Source organism: Rhinoraja longicauda, chromosome 12 (genome assembly GCF_053455715.1).
Source record: "Rhinoraja longicauda isolate Sanriku21f chromosome 12, sRhiLon1.1, whole genome shotgun sequence".
NCBI lineage: Eukaryota > Metazoa > Chordata > Chondrichthyes > Rajiformes > Arhynchobatidae > Rhinoraja > Rhinoraja longicauda.
This window is the reverse complement of record NC_135964.1, coordinates 5,137,373-5,153,304: the sequence shown is the minus strand read 5'-3', so window position 1 is coordinate 5,153,304 and position 15,932 is coordinate 5,137,373. Positions and strand designations below refer to the sequence as shown.

Sequence of the window (15,932 nt, the reverse complement as noted above, 5' to 3'; positions counted from 1 at the left end):
AGAAAAAGAATAGGTGACGTTTCGGGTCGAGACGCTTCTTCAAACTGAGAGTTAGGAGAAAGGGAGATGAGAGATATAGACGATGATGTAGAGAGAGATTTAGAAAAATGAATGAAAGGTATGCAAAAAAGTAATGATGATCAAAGTAATGGTCCATTGTTGGCTGTGGTGACAATGAAACTCACCAGGATGACAGTGAAACTAGTACAATGACCAGGGTGGGGAAGGGAGAGAGAGGGGATGCAAGGGTTACTTGACGGAAATCAATATCCATACCGCTGGATTGTTAGCTGCCCAAGCACAACACTCTTTGATATTTTTTCAGATACAGATGCAGCGCGGAAACAGGCCTTTTCGGCCCACCAAGTCCGCGCCACCCAGCGATCCCCGCACATTAACACTTCTTTGATATTTTTTTGCTATTCTTTGATTCTTTGAATGATTATCAGTGTGGTTTAACAGGTTCCGACTCTGTGAATTTGAACTTATCCTAAATTCTGCTGTCTAAATCGTAGCTCACACCAATACTTGTGCAACCTGCACTGACTCCCTGACCTGTGCTCCCCAGAGCTAACATTTTCATTATTGTCTTCAAATCCTTCCTTAGCTCAATAGAACTATTTCTCTAACACTCCAACATATCTATAATCCCCATTTCATGCACAATGATAGAAACACCTTCAGCTATCTAGGCCATAAACACTGAATTCCATCCTTCAAACATTTTTCTGCTCACTCCTTAACATTACCTCATTGACCATTCTGTTTCTTCCGACCTGCCATATTATTATGTGGTTTAGTGTCAACGAGGGGTGCCAACTGTAGCACTCCAAATACGAGACAAGGTGATGTCACCGCCCCGCGACCCACGTGACCTCACCCAGCCAGCGGCCACGTGCTCCTGCCCCACCAATGGTGGCCGCCTGGGCCGGGAGGTGGATTGCTACGCAATCTCCGTCAGGCGGCGTCCGGGCCTCCGGGCCTACACTGTCCCAACATACACTGTCAGGCACAGATTTTAACCAGCATCCGCAGTTTTTTTCCTACTATGCTGTCCGGGCCTACGGTGTCTCGGCCTACAGCGCCCCCTGGGCCTAATACGGGACAAGGGCGGTCCCGTAGGGGACAAGCCAATTTAGCCCAAAATACCGGATGTCCCGGCTAATACGGGACAATTGGTACCCGTAGGTTAAGCCAAAGAGTCTGTGACTTAACTAGTTGCCGTTTGTTGTTCAACTCCCCCCTCCCCCTCCCAGTCTGACCTTTCTGTCATGGGCCTCCTCCAGTGCCATAGTGAGGCCCACCGGAAATTGGAGGAACAGCACCTCATATTTCGTTTGGGCAGCTTGCAGCCCAGAGGTATGAACATTGACTTCTCCAACTTTAGATAGTTCCTCTGTCCCTCTCTCCCCCCACCTCCCCCTTCCCAGTTCTCCCTCTATCTTCCTGTCTCCACCTATATCCTTCCTTTGTCCCGCCCCCCTGACATCAGTCTGAAGAAGGGTCTCGACCCGAAACGTCACCCATTCCTTCTCTCCTGAGATGCTGCCTGACCTGCTGAGTTACTCCAGCATTTTGTGAAATAAATACCCGCCGTTTGTTGTTCAGTCGTTCTGATTGCAGGACTTTCTCTGCCCTGTCACTGTCCCCACCATATGGTCCAATCACATTGTGGAAGGCCCTGTTACTATGCAGGGGTGCTCTGCGCTGGAGGGGGCCACAATTGCACAGTTGGCGATCCACAGAGGTGAGTCACAGTGCAGGTGGTTCACCCTTGGACACAGATTCTGGGCCAATAGTTCAGCTCAATGATCTCCCAACAGAAAAAGGGAAATCCCTCTCCCAGAAACCCACATAAATCCCTCCCCCATTCTCGTTCTCCGACCAATCTGACTGTCCTGATTAAATTTTATCTTTATAAGCCTTGTTGTCATTTTCCCATCTAATCCACTTTTCTTGAACTGCGTCCCCTTTGATCTCCCTTTTTCACACCTTACCCGTCCATATCTCTGTGTCTCCCTCACCCCTGACTCTTAGTCTGAAGAAGGGTCTTGACCCGAAACGTCGGCCATTCTTTCTAACAAGAGATGCTGCCTGTCCCGCTGAGTTACTCCAGCATTTTGTGTCTGTCTTCGGTGTAAACCAGCATCTGCAGTTCCTTCCTACAAACTTTATACGCACGCAGGTTTTAAACAGGGTGCAGAGGGAGAGGAAGTGGGGACGTAAAACACATCCATTCAAAGCACAAGTGTAATCCTGAGCTACTCTGATATCCCTTGATTCCATTGATATTCAGAAAGCCATTGATCTTAGTTTTGATCACAATCAACCACTGATATTCACAACTCTCTGGGATAGACAGTTCCAAAAATGTAATACCTTTTGTAGAGAAATGTCTCTTCATTTCATTTCCAAAAGACCTTCCCTTTATTATGAAACTGTGGCCCCTGGTTCTGGACTCCTCAGCCAGGAGAAACAGCCTCCCCATGTACACTCTGGCAAACCCTCCCCATGTCCACTCTGGCAAACACCCTCCCCATGTCCACTCTGGCAAACACCCTCCCCATGTCCACTCTGGCAAACACTCTCCCCATGTCCACTCTGGCAAACCCCATGTCCACTCTGGCAAACACCCTCCCCATGTCCACTCTGGCAAACCCTCCCCATGTCCACTCTGGCAAACACCCTCCCCATGTCCACTCTGGCAAACCCTCCCCATGTCCACTCTGGCAAACACCCTCCCCATGTCCACTCTGGCAAACACCCTCCCCATGTCCACTCTGGCAAACCCTCCCCATGTCCACTCTGGCAAACACCCTCCCCATGTCCACTCTGGCAAACCCCATGTCCACTCTGGCAAACATCCTCCCCATGTCCACTCTGGCAAACCCTCGCCATGTCCACTCTGGCAAACATCCTCAACATTTTGGATATTTTCATGAGGTTATTCTTCCAAATGTGAAACAGGGTGGTCACGGTGGCGCAGCGGTAGAGTTGCTGCCTTACAGCGAATGCAGCGCCGGAGACCCGGGTTCAATCCCGACTACAGGTGCTGTCTGTATGGAGTTTGTACATTCTCCCTGTGATCTGCATGGATTTTCTCAGAGATCTTCGATTTCCTCCCACACTCCAAAGACGTACAGGTTTGTAGGTTAATTGGCTTGGTAAATGTAAAAATTGTCCCTAGTGGGTGTAGGATAGTGTTAATGTGCGGGGATCGCTGGGCGGCGCGGACCCGGTGGGCCGAAAGGGCCTGTTTCCGCACTGTATCTATAAACTTGGTTCTTGGTTCTTGCTCCTCCAAAATATTCCAAATGGAATTTAAACTGGAGGTGAGCTAAACTAAACTAGACTAAACTAAACTAAAACAGATGCCCGCCCTTTATTATTGTTAGTGATGATGGGACCAATAAAAGAACAGAGATGGGTTTTCCTCAAGACTTCTCGCCTAACTGTTCCAAGTTCCCCAGTCTTCATGTCTTTCTGCAAGGTAAAACAGAGGAGAAATACTGGTTGAGGACCTTGCCCATCTCCTGCGGCTCCACACAGAGGTGACTGGTTTGGCTTCTGAGGGGCCTATTCTCTCTCTCCTTACCTTCTTTACCTTGATGTAGATAAAGTCTCTCTACGATTCTCCTTAAGAATCTCCTCTTAGGATCTTGGCAGACTATAACCTGCCCACTTTTAGTGCTCCTGATTTCCTTCTTAAGTATGCTCCTCTGTGCCCTAAACTCCTCCAGGGATACACTTGATCCCAAAGATAGACACAAAATGCCGGAGTAACTCAGCGGGACAGGCAGCATCTCAGGAGAGCAGGAATGGGTCGAGACCTTTCTTCAGACTTCAGACTAATGCACTTGATCCCAGCTGCCGATATCTCGCTATGTGCCTCCTTCCTTTTTGCTCAATTTCTCTCATCATCCATGCTTCCTTACTCCCAGGTGCCTTGGCCCTCACTCTAACAGGAAGATGCGTGCCCTGAACTCCGGGTCATCCACACTTTTCAAAGCATCCCACTTTCCGGACGTTTCTTTGCCTGCCAGCAATCTACTCCAATCAACTTGAGCAAGTTTCTGTCTGATACCATCAAAGTTGGCCTTGTCTCAATTTAGAATTTTAACTTGTGGGCTCTTCCCGTCTTTATCCTTAACTATGATAAAGCTAATAGAAGGTATTTATTCACAAAATGCTGGAGTAACTCAGCAGGTCAGGCAGCCTCAGGAGAGAAGGAATGGGCGACGTTTCGGGTCGAGACCCTTCTTCAGTCTGAAGAAGGGTCTCGACCCGAAACATCACCCATTCCTTCTCTCCTGAGATGCTGCCTGACCTGTTGAGTTACTCCAGCATTTTGTGAATAAATACCTTCGATTTGTACCAGCATCTGCAGTTATTTTCTTACACTATAAAGCTAATAGAACTCTGGTCGCTGGTCCCAAAAGACTGCCACTGATACTTCAGTCACTTGCTCTTCCCAATTTCCTAAGAGTAGATCAAACTTTGCTGTCTCCCTCTACATATTGCCTGAAGAAACGTTCCTGAATACACTGGACAAACTCCACCCCATGTAAGCTCTTGGCGCTATTGTACCTGCCCTGGTGTTTAGGAAGAGCAGTCTTGCCTGCAAGATCCTAGCTGGAGCCTGCTACGAACAGCCTTCCCTTATTTTCTGCTTTCATATGGAAAGAGCTAGAGAGGGCGTAAATAGCAGCAGCAGAATTATTTTCAGTGAAGCAGAGATTCTGATCTGTAATTGGCGGATTCAAACGTTGAGTCTGCAACTCAGAAAATGAGTTGCTGCTCCTCAAGTTTACATTGGTACCATGTTGGGCCAAATAGGCAGCGAATTCAGAGTGGGAGTCAGGCAGGAAAGTAATCTGGTTAGTAAGAGGAAGCTTGGTCTGAATGGAAATGTGCTTTGTAGTGTTCAGCCAAAGTCCATTTGTTCTCGCCATTATCGAGAGTCAAATTACCCACATTCATTCCTTGTGCTAGTTTGCTCCCACTCACTGTTGAATATAAATAGTCTGTAAATTATGAACTGGAAAAGCCATCGCACGCTTACAGAGAGCATTGTTGTGTAACATTGAAATTTACCATCCATTAGTCCAAAGCAAACATGAAAAAGGGACCATTTCCAGCAGCCAGACTACCTTCAGAAGTTGTTCACTGGCTTGAAAATCCAAACCTGCCCAAGGGGACTCATTCAAGTCCTTGTTGGTTCTTCATTTTAGAATAAACGCTTAGGCCAGCGCTGTGACAATGTTTATAAACAGGAACAACTAACGTGTGGTCTGAGGATACACCAACTCAAATCCTCGCTGTCCCAGGACCCCACTCAGGCAGCGAGGGCACATCAAACGCCACGTGGGCAAGTTTGATCCACACTTAATGAGCAGCAAGACCTGTGGTGAACAGAGAACCCACCCATCCAGTGGCACAAGAGCACTTCTGCTGACTGCATTGTATTATAACACTCCACCTTCTTTAAACTTCACCGCTCATGCGAGAGGCTTCAACCAGCAACTTGCACACAGGGTGGTGGGTGTATGGAACGAGCTGCCGGCGGAGGTAGTTGAAGCAGGTACTATCACAACATTTACTCAGGCAGGTACATGGAGAGGAAAGGTTTAGGAGGATTTGTGCCAAACATGGGCAAATGGGACGAGCTTCGATGGGGCATCTTGATCGGCGTGGACAGGTTGGGCCGCAGGGCTCATTTATGTGCTGCATCACTTTTGACTGCTCTTCCTAAACACCAGAGGAAGTGGTTGAGGCAGTTACAATAACATTTAAAAGGCATCTGCTTAGGTACAAGGACAGGAACGATTCAGAGGATTTGTGTCCAACATGGGAGAAATGGAACTGGTTTAAATGGGCAACTCAATTGGCATTGACGAGTTGGGTCAAATGGCCTTTTTCCATGCTGTATGATTGTATAACGTCTATGACATGACCCCTGCTGTGCACAAACTCTCGCACCTTCAGGTGTGTCTCGGCAGGGGCACTACCCTTTACACCTTTCCTACCACTCGGTGCGCGAAGCTCCCTGCCACACACACACATCCACAGACACACACAAACACACATACACACACACACACACACACACACACACACACACACACACACACACACACACACACACACACACACATCCTCACACACACACAATCCACACACAATCCACACACACACACACACACACACACAGGCACACACACACACACACACACACAGGCACACACACACACTCACACACACACATCCACACACAAACACACACACACACACACACACATCCTCACACACACACACACACACACACACACACACACACACACACACATCCTCACACACACACACACATCCACACACAATCCACACACACACACACACAGGCACACACACACACACACACACACACATCCACACACAATCCACACACACACACACACACACATCCACACACACAGGCACACACACACACATCCACGCACACACACACACACACACACACACATCCACACACACAGGCACGCACACACACACACACAGACTCTGTCTCCAAACTATCTGCTGATTTTGCCACCGTTATGAGGGCTCCAGGTTTGACTGTGGAAGGATGTGAGGATGGGGAAGCCTTGTGCCTGTCCTCTGACCCCCAGATAACACCTTGCGTACATCGCCAGATGTTTGCTATTAGTGTTATCAGGCTGATTTTGATACAGAGCTATACAGAAAGTTTACTGTGGATAAAGACTTGAAGACTAGGGAACTTGGGACTGTTAATGAATTGTCTTGCAGACAGTCGATATTACAGTTGAGGAGGTGCTGAACATCGAAAGGCATTTGAAGGTGGACAAATCGTCTGGGCCTGATCAGATATAAATGAGGACACTGTGTGCAGCTAAAGAAATTCCAGGCGCCCTGGCTGAGCTATACAAATCATCATTAGATATGAGTGAGGTGCCGGAAGACTGGAGGGTAACTTATGTTGTGCCTCTGTTTAAGAAGGGCTGCGAGGAAAAGCCCGGGAACTATAGACCAGTGAGCCTGGTATCTGTGGTAGGCGAGTTATTGGTGAATATTCCGAGGGATAAGACATAGCTGCATTTGGGTAGACGGGATAGTCAGCATGGTTTTGAAGGTGGGACATCAGGTCTCACAAATTTGATTTAGAGTGTTTTTTAAAGAAATAACTGAAAAGGTTTATGAGGACAAGAGCCATAGACATGTTCTATATGGACCTGCAAGGCATTTGGTAAGGTTCCACATGGTAGGCTGCTCTAGAAGGTCATATCGTATGGAATCCAGGGAGAGCTAGCCAACTGGATAGAGAATTGACTTCATGGAAGGAAGCAGAAGGTAATGGTGAAAGGTTGATTTTCAGACTTCTTCTTTCGTGTCCATCATCCATGTTATAAATGTGACATCACTGTCATCGTCCGTCCTGAAGAGGGCGCAAGCTACCAGCGACAATCAGTGGGAGCCATCACTTGTACAGTAGATGATGGTGGTAGCAGAATTAGCTCAGGGCACTTCCAGTTTCCAGCCCCGCGATGTGGACGTTTCTGCTATGGGGCCTTTTTCAGAATGGATGTCTGGGACTAGTGGTGTGCGTAAGGGACCCGTGCTGGGCCCTTTGCTGGTGGTAGTTTATATCAACAATTTGCTTGAGAATATTCAAGGCATGTTTGCAGTTGACACTAAAGTGTGTGGCACCGTAGATAGTGAAGATGGTAATCGAAATTTGCAGCAAGTGGGCTGAGAAATGTTTAATGGATTTTAATGGATTTATTACTGGATTTACGTTCTTTCCAGAAGAATCAGAATCAGAATAACCTTTATTGTCATCCAAGGAAACAAGTCTTTTGGATGAGATTTCGTCACCCACAGTCCAACAATAAGAGCAATAAAAATAAGCAATTCCACACACAATCACAAACCAACACGAAACAAAAAGAAACATCCATCACAGTGAGTCTCCTCCAGTCACCTCCTCACTGTGATGGAAGGCCAGAATGTCTTTTCTCTTCCCTGCCTTCTTCTCCCGTGGTCAGGCTGTTGAAGTTGCCACGTTCCAGGCCGCGCCGGATGGTGAAAGGTCCGCGGCGGGCCGAAATGCATTGGAAGCGCCAACTGTTTAATCTGACCGACGGTCCGTTTATTCACAGGTCAAAAGAAATAGAAGGTTCTGGATATAACAACGATGCTGCATTTCTAGAGGTGCGAGTTCAGTCCATTGTTATCGAGTTCATCCTGAATCACGTCCATCAGCTGTTCAACAGCAACGCCACGCAGATCAAGCAAGACGTTGAAGGTAGGACTGAAGCGGCAACAGTGAGGACTACATTACAATCTGCACACAGTCCCCAGCCCCGGCCCCAGCCCCAGCTGTACCGTCTCAATGTGCCAACTGTTGTGATACTGGGCCCTTCAGCCCAAACCCACACGGAACAAGTGCGTAGGAAGGAACTGCAGATGCTGGTTTAACCTGAAGATAGACACAAGATACCGGAGTAACTCAGTGGGACAGGCAGCATCTCTGGAGAGAAGGGATGAGTGATGTCATGGGTCGAGACCCCGTTTGATGAAGGGTCTTGACGTGAGACCGTTCCTCCTATCCAGAGCTGCTAGCCTGACCCGCTGAGTTACTCCAGCATTTTGTGTCTATCCCCTGGAGAACAAGTCAGGGACAAGCTTGAGATTTTCTTAGGGCCTTATCACATCCTCAGGACACACAGAGCATCTTACTGCCAAATTACAATAGACAATAGGTGCAGGAGGAGGCCATTCGGCCCTTCGAGCCAGCACCGCCATTCAATGTGATCATGGCTGATCATTCTCAATCAGTACCCTGTTCCTGCCTTCTCCCCATACCCCCTCACTCCGCTATCCTTAAGAGCTCTATCTAGCTCTCTCTTGAATGCATTCAGAGAATTGGCCTCCACTGCCTTCTGAGGCAGAGAATTCCACAGATTTACAACTCTGACTGAAAAAGTTTTCCCTCATTTTTCCTTACTTGCTTGTGAAATGCAAATCAAAAAATACTGCAGAGGCTCTGAAATTTGAAATAAAAACAGAAAATGCCTGAATCACTCAGCGGGTCAGGCAGCATCAGTAGACAGAGGCACAGAGTCCATGTTTCATGTCCAATGATCTGACATCTAACAAAGGGCCTGAGACCTGAACATTTTACCCTGCTCATCTTTGCACAGATGCCACCTAATCTGCTAGTTGCACCATTTCCTGCGTGTATTTATGAAAGGCAGTGATTTCTGTTATCTTGCCAAATATTATAACTGGTTACAAGTGTCTTTGCGTGGGTAGGGTGAAGCTGCTGCCTATCATGACTCGTGAACCTTTAGGAATATGGGTGAGGGAGGGAGGGAATGGTGCGGTTGGAGTTCCGAGTGGGAGCGTAGTGTGGGGTGGGAGTGGGTAGTTTTAGTGGGAGACACAGAATGCACAGGTTCTGTCATGTTTGAGAAGCAGAGAGGAATATGGTGCAGAGTCAGAGGATGAGGGGAGATTAGAGGTTGGTGAGGAATAGAAAGACCATTTGAATGTGCGGAGCTACCGTGAGCTGTGCAGGGAGTGGAGTGCTTGGAGAGGGGTTAGGTTTAGAGAATACAGTGGGGTGAGTCAGCACAAGGGCACTCAGTGAGGTGGAGGTGGTGCAGTGCTGGAAAATATTCCATGCGACACATTCCAGGACCTGGTCAGGAAAATGCTCTCAGTGGCACTAAAGTCGATCTCACCTGCCTCGCAAGTTCTGCACGAGCATTCCTGCCAAATGCAGGGCGCACATCTGCGAGGAGGTCTGGTCTTCTATAGTCCAACTGTGCATTGTGTCGCTCGACATGAGTGGATGTCTCCAGGTGTAAGTGTGGGGCGGGCACGGGACTCGGGCGGCACGGTGGCGCAGCGGTAGAGTTGCTGCCTTACAGCGAATGCAGCGCCGGAGACTCAGGTTCGATCCTGACTACGGGCACCGTCTGTACGGAGTTTGTACGTTCTCCCCGTCACCTGCGTGGGTTTTCTCCGAGATCTTCGGTTTCCTCCCACCCTGCAAAGACGTACAGGTATGTAGGTTAATTGGCTGTGTAAAATGTAAAAATTGTTCCTAGTGTGTGTAGGATAGTGTTAATGTGCGGGGATCGCTGGGCGGCGCGGACCTGGTGGGCCGAAGAGCCTGTTTCCGCGCTGTATCTCTAAAATCCAAAATAAAATCTAAAAAAAAATCTAAAGCAGCGCTCTCTTTGAGAACTATGCAACACGTACCCGACCACATATAGATCAGGCTTCTGGTTGAATTCCTTTGCACGCTCAAGAGTTTTCACTGGTGTGCAGAATAATTCTTCGGTCTCTATGGTGGCGCCACGGCAGAGTTGCTGCCTTACAGCGCTTGCAGCGTCGGAGACCTGGGTTCCATCCCGACTACGGGTGCTCTCTGTACGGAGTTTGGACGTTCTCCCCGTGACCTGCGTGGGTTTTTCTCCGAGACCTTCGGTTTCCTCCCACACTCCAAAGTCACATAGGTACAGTAAGTAGGTAAATTGGCTTGGTAAAAAGTACAAATTGTAATAATTGTCCTTGGTGTGTGTACGATCGTGTTAATTTGCGGGGATCGCTGGTCGGCGCGGACCCAGTGGGCCGAAGGGCCTGTTTCCACGCTGTATCTCCAACCTAAACTAGACTACAGTTGCACTGGGTCTAGCTGAAGAGCAGGAATAGAGAATAGGTGAAGTAGCATCTTAGTGACAATCAGCACACTGTTTGAAATACTTTATCCCACAGCACACAATCCTGTCGCTAAATGCAAGTCACTTCCGATTGTATCGCCGTCCATGAAGCTTTTATCCCTGGAGGAGGCCCAGGCCAGGACCTTGAAGCCTGACCACCCGGCCCGACTGGAGAAGATACACAGTGCGCCGATGAACACTGGCCCTGCCGCCGGGACCATTTACCACACGGTCATCGATCTGCCGGACCCCAGGTAAATACGCTTTGCAAAGCCCGTTACTTCCCTGGATACATACAGTGTGTGGTGTGGAGACACAAGGGAAATCTCCAGTAGACATTCACGTGGCAATCCGCCCCTCTGAGAAACTCCCACCAGGTTCCCACCAACCGCGGATAGCCTGGCGCCGTCTCAACAGACTGCGGACAGGCGTGGGGAGGAGCAGAGGGCGGCACGGTGGCGCAGCGGTAGAGTTGCTGCCTTACAGCGAATGCAGCGCCGGAGACTCAGGTTCGATCCTGACTACGGGCTCCGTCTGTACGGAGTTTGTACGTTCTCCCCGTGACCTGCGTGGGTTTTCTCCGAGATCTTCGGTTTCCTCCCACACTCCAAAGACGTACAGGTTAATTGGCTGGGTAAATGTAAAAATTGTCCCTAGTGTGTGTAGGATAGTGTTAGTGTGCGGGGATCGCTGGGCGGCGCGGACCCGGTGGGCCGAAGGGCCTGTTTCCGCACTATCTCTAAATCTAAAAACAAAATCTAAAACAATCGAAGGTGCTGAAGTGGGGTTACACTGAAGATGTGGCAGACTGTGAGTGTGGACGGGGCCTCCAGACTGTGGAACATCTCCTGAGCTGTGACGTGCTGCATGGCACACGCATTGTAAAGGATCTTGCAGAGGCCAACCACGAGGCACTAAACATTTGCTCGCAGTTGGCAAACAGTTGTGTGATGACACGAATAAAAAAAAACTTTCATGGAGTGCTCCAAATTCGCAGCTGAAACGTTACAGCAGCTTGCAAGCTTTGTGGCTCGCACAATGAACGCAGCGGGTGGAGCTGCTGACCCACAGCCCCAGAGAACCAGGTGCGATCCTGACTCTGGGTGCTCTCTGCGTGGAGCTTGCACGTTCTCCCTCCCGGTCACCACGTGGGTTTCTACGGGGCGTTCCGGATCCCTCCCACATCCCAAAGATGTGCGGGTTAATTGGCCTCTGCAAATTGCCCCGACTGTGCAGGAGGTGGAGGCAAAAGTGAGATCACATAGAACTGGTGAGAACGGGCGATCAATGGTCAGCATGAACTCAGTGGGCCAAAGCACCTGTTCCATGCAGCATCTCTAGAACTACAACTAAGATTAAAAAAACCTGCTGGGCCTCCATCTTTATCATGGCTAAAATTAACGTTTTTCAGGTAAGTTTCAGTTACATTGATTTGCCATTTATAATCTATTTTACATCAGTTACTCCAGAAACCCCTCCTTCACCCCCACGCCTTCCTCCCCCTCCCCACCCTCCTCCCCTTTCTCCCCCCCACCCCTTCTCCGCTTCCTCCCCCCTCCCCACCCCTCTTCCCCTTCCTCTCCCCCTCCCCACCCATCCTCCCCTTCCTCTCCCCCTCCCCACCCCTCCTCCCCTTCCTCTCCCCCTCCCCACCCCTCCTCCCATTCCTCTCCCCCTCCCCACCCCTTCTCCCCCCTCCCACCCCCAATCCAGGATACATATTAGCCTGGATGCTTCCTGCTGATCAGCAAGGACATATTGAACACATGGTCAAGAAGGCAGATTTTAAACAGTCCCTGAAGGAAGGGAAGGCAGAGTAAAAAATGATTGGCGAGGGGGAATCTTAGTGGTAAGGATCAATACAGATAAAGACACAATGATTACACGTGGAATAGAGAGATTGAAGGCCTGGATTAAAAGAAGCAGAAAGGAATTTGGAGTTTGCGGAGATGGTGAGAGGTGGGGCCATGGAGGATGGCAGCTTGACCATATCACCACGTCAGCAAAGGGCAACATCGTTCCACCTTCACATGGAGGCACGTCAGAGAGCTAAACCTTCTGCCAGAAAACTTTTGCGCAGGTAGCAACCGTGAACTTTTTAAGGAAATTAGGCAGATGGAAAGAGGAGTGGAGAATGGAATGAGAGTGGCAGCAGACTCTAGGTGACTCATGGTGAAAAGCGCACAGCCTCTTGGACAACATTGCATTCAATGATTTCATGGGGCAGTCAACATTTGATTGCGTTGCTTAGTTACACTGGCAGTCGACCTGACTCCTTTCATCACCTGCAACCAGAAAAATAATTTTTAAAATCCACATGTTCGTGCACGTCAAGAAGTAAAAATAGAAGCTATTGTTTGACAACACTTGACGCACCAAACAGCTGAGTTGCAATTAAAGTGACTGCTTGGTTTGGTTGGCTGAGTGAGATTCACACCAGCAGCCCTCCAGTAACAGTGGCTCCACTATCATTAAGAGACTCTGGTAAAAATTAAGCTGACATAGGGAAATGATGTGAAAACCATCTTCCAAGTGGGTAGCGGACTGGGCTCATACTGGAAACTAAACTGGGAGATGGGTGAGGCGTTGCTGCCATTGTGACAAGACTATCATGGCAAAGGCTCTGGTTTAATCGTGCACCCACCTTGCTTCCCACAACCACAACAACACGACCCTCCCCACCAGCACTCCTCCCAAACCCCAGGTAATCAGAGCGGACTGACTTCAGCGTAGCTCTCAGGAGAAGCTCAGTTACCCTCAGCACCCCAGGGGCAAGGACGGAAGAAATATAATTCATCACTGGTCCCATTTCCAACGACACACTTGCTTCTGGTGAGTCAGATATTATAGACAATAGGTGCAGGAGTAGGCCATTCGGCCCTTTGAGCCAGCACCACCATTCAATGTGATCATGGCTGATCATTCACAATCAGTACCCCGTTCCTGCCCTCTCCCCATACCCCCTGACTCCGCTACCATTAAGAGCTTTATCTAACTCTCTCTTGAAAGTATCCAGAGAATTGGCCTCCACTGCCTTCTGAGGCAGAGAATTCCACAGATTTACAACTCTCTGACTGAAAAGGTTTTTCCTCATCTCCGTTCTAAATGGCCTACCCCTTATTCTTAAACTGTGGCCGCTGGTTCTGGACTCCCCCAACATTGGGAACATGTTTCCTGCCTCTAGCGTGTCCAATCCCCTAATAATCTTATATGTTTCAATAAGATCCCCTCTCAATCTTATATGTTTCAATAAGATCCCCTCTCATCCTTCTAAATTCCAGTGTATACAAGCTGTGTTCTAACAATATTGACGTCAGCAGGACTGATGATGTGGAGTCATATTTAGTCACGATTGAGTTGAGTTGTGTTTTTTTTAGTTGAGTTGGTAAAAATTAAGCTGACATGGGAAAATGATGTGAAAACCATCTTCCAAGTGGGTAGCGGACTGGGAGATACTGGAAACTAAACTGTGAGATGGGCTGAAGATGTTGCTGCCATTGTGGCAATACTGTACTTTGATAACAGCATCCATGGTGAGTTGTGTCCACTGTAATGGTCCTGAAGAATGATGGAATTAGCATCATGTCGAGGAGAATAGGCATCAGGAAAGATTGTTCCAGGAGATGGTGCTGGGACTGAGTGCCTGGGTCGAGATGGTGTAAGGGAATGGAATCATTCCCAGTATCATGATTCCCAGGAATCGTGGTTTTGGGAATTGTTCTTGAGGAACAGCCCTGATGGATGAATGTACCACAAAACCTGTGTGTGGACTCGTAGGGAAGTGGGACTCGGGGGCGGTCCTGTTGGTGTGGTAGTTCTGAGATGAGCTGTGGTCCTGAGGTGTGCTTTGGATAGTTGTGGGACTTGGGGGCTTGGGGATGGGGGGGAAGCTGTCGATAGTCTGGAGAATAGTCCTTGAGGAGCAGACTTTAAATTTGTCTGTGGAGCGGAGTTAATATGCGTCTGGGAGGAGTGCTGTTGGGTAGAGAGGCGGGTTTGATAGGCTGGAGGGTGGTTGGTGAGGACTGTTGCTATGTGTGCACAGTGGCACTGGGTGGGTGGTTGATAAGTCATAACCGACAGAGAAGGATCATCCCTGTGAGAAGGGACTGCTCTGGTTCACCACCCCATCCTCCACCCAACCCTCTCCTGCCAGGTGCCTTTTGCCCCTGAAATGAAATATTCTCATGTGTTTGGTTAGTTCAGCTACCGTGGATTTCAGGGTCGATGCAATTTGGCACAGAAGTTAAACCTATAGCCTGAACATGTTTAGGAAGGAACTGCACATGTTGGTTTAAACCCAAGATGGACACAAAAAGCTGGAGTTACTCAGCGGGACAGGCAGCATCTCTGGAGAGAAGGGATGAATGGGCGACCTTTCGGGTCGAGACCCTTCTTCGGACTGGTTCAGAAGAAGGGTCTCGACCCGAAACGTCACCCATTCGTTCCTCCTCCCCAGTGATGCTGCCTGTCCCGCAGTGATGCTCCAGCTTTTTGTGTCTATCTTCAGCCTGAACACGTTCCAGGGTTTGTAGTTAAAACGTGTGGATCTTGCCTCTTTTCTAGGAGAAAGCTCTCTGCAAAGACGAAGAAGTGGAAGTCCATATTCAACCTGGGGCGATTGGGAAACGATTCCAAGGGGAAAATCAGCAGGAATGGCAGTGTGTTTGTGAGAGCACCACCATTTGCAGGTAAGGAATATACTGACCCCTGGTGGCCGTGCATTTTAGTGGAGTTTAGTTTAGAGACACAGCGCGGAAACAGGCCCTTTGGGCCACTGAGTTCGCACCGACCAGCGATCCCCGCACACTAACAGGTCCTACACTAGGGACAGGTTTTACATTTATACCAAGCCAATTAACCTACAAGCCTGTACGTCTTTGGAGTGTGGGAGGAAACCGAAGTTCTCCTTCGAGGGAACGTACAAACTCCGTACGGACAAGCATCCGTAGCCATGATGGAACCCGGGTCCCTGGGGCTGTAAGGCAGCAACTCTGCCGCTGCGCCACCGTGTCACCCCGCAAACATCTTTTCTCAAACATCTTTTGGGGGAAGAAAGGATAATTACTGGGTGGAGTCATGGCATCGAGCGGACACCTTGCATTTCCTCTCACGTTTATTCCTTCCCACCATTTCACCGGAAGCGCAGCGAAAGCAAGTTTGACAGAAGGAAACATTTCCGTTCTG

General features: G+C 48.9%; 1 protein-coding gene across 2 annotated transcripts in view; it reads left to right on the top strand.

Moving 5' to 3' along the window:
- Positions 1–15,932, top strand: part of arhgap31 (Rho GTPase activating protein 31) — a 120,568-nt gene that overhangs the window by 80,837 nt on the left and 23,799 nt on the right. For both annotated transcript variants that reach the window (XM_078408921.1, XM_078408920.1), the window contains exons 6-8: positions 8,175–8,320; positions 10,801–10,999; positions 15,312–15,436. In XM_078408921.1, coding sequence (XP_078265047.1) covers positions 8,175–8,320; positions 10,801–10,999; positions 15,312–15,436 — 470 coding nt within the window. The remainder of the gene's footprint in view (positions 1–8,174; positions 8,321–10,800; positions 11,000–15,311; positions 15,437–15,932) is intronic.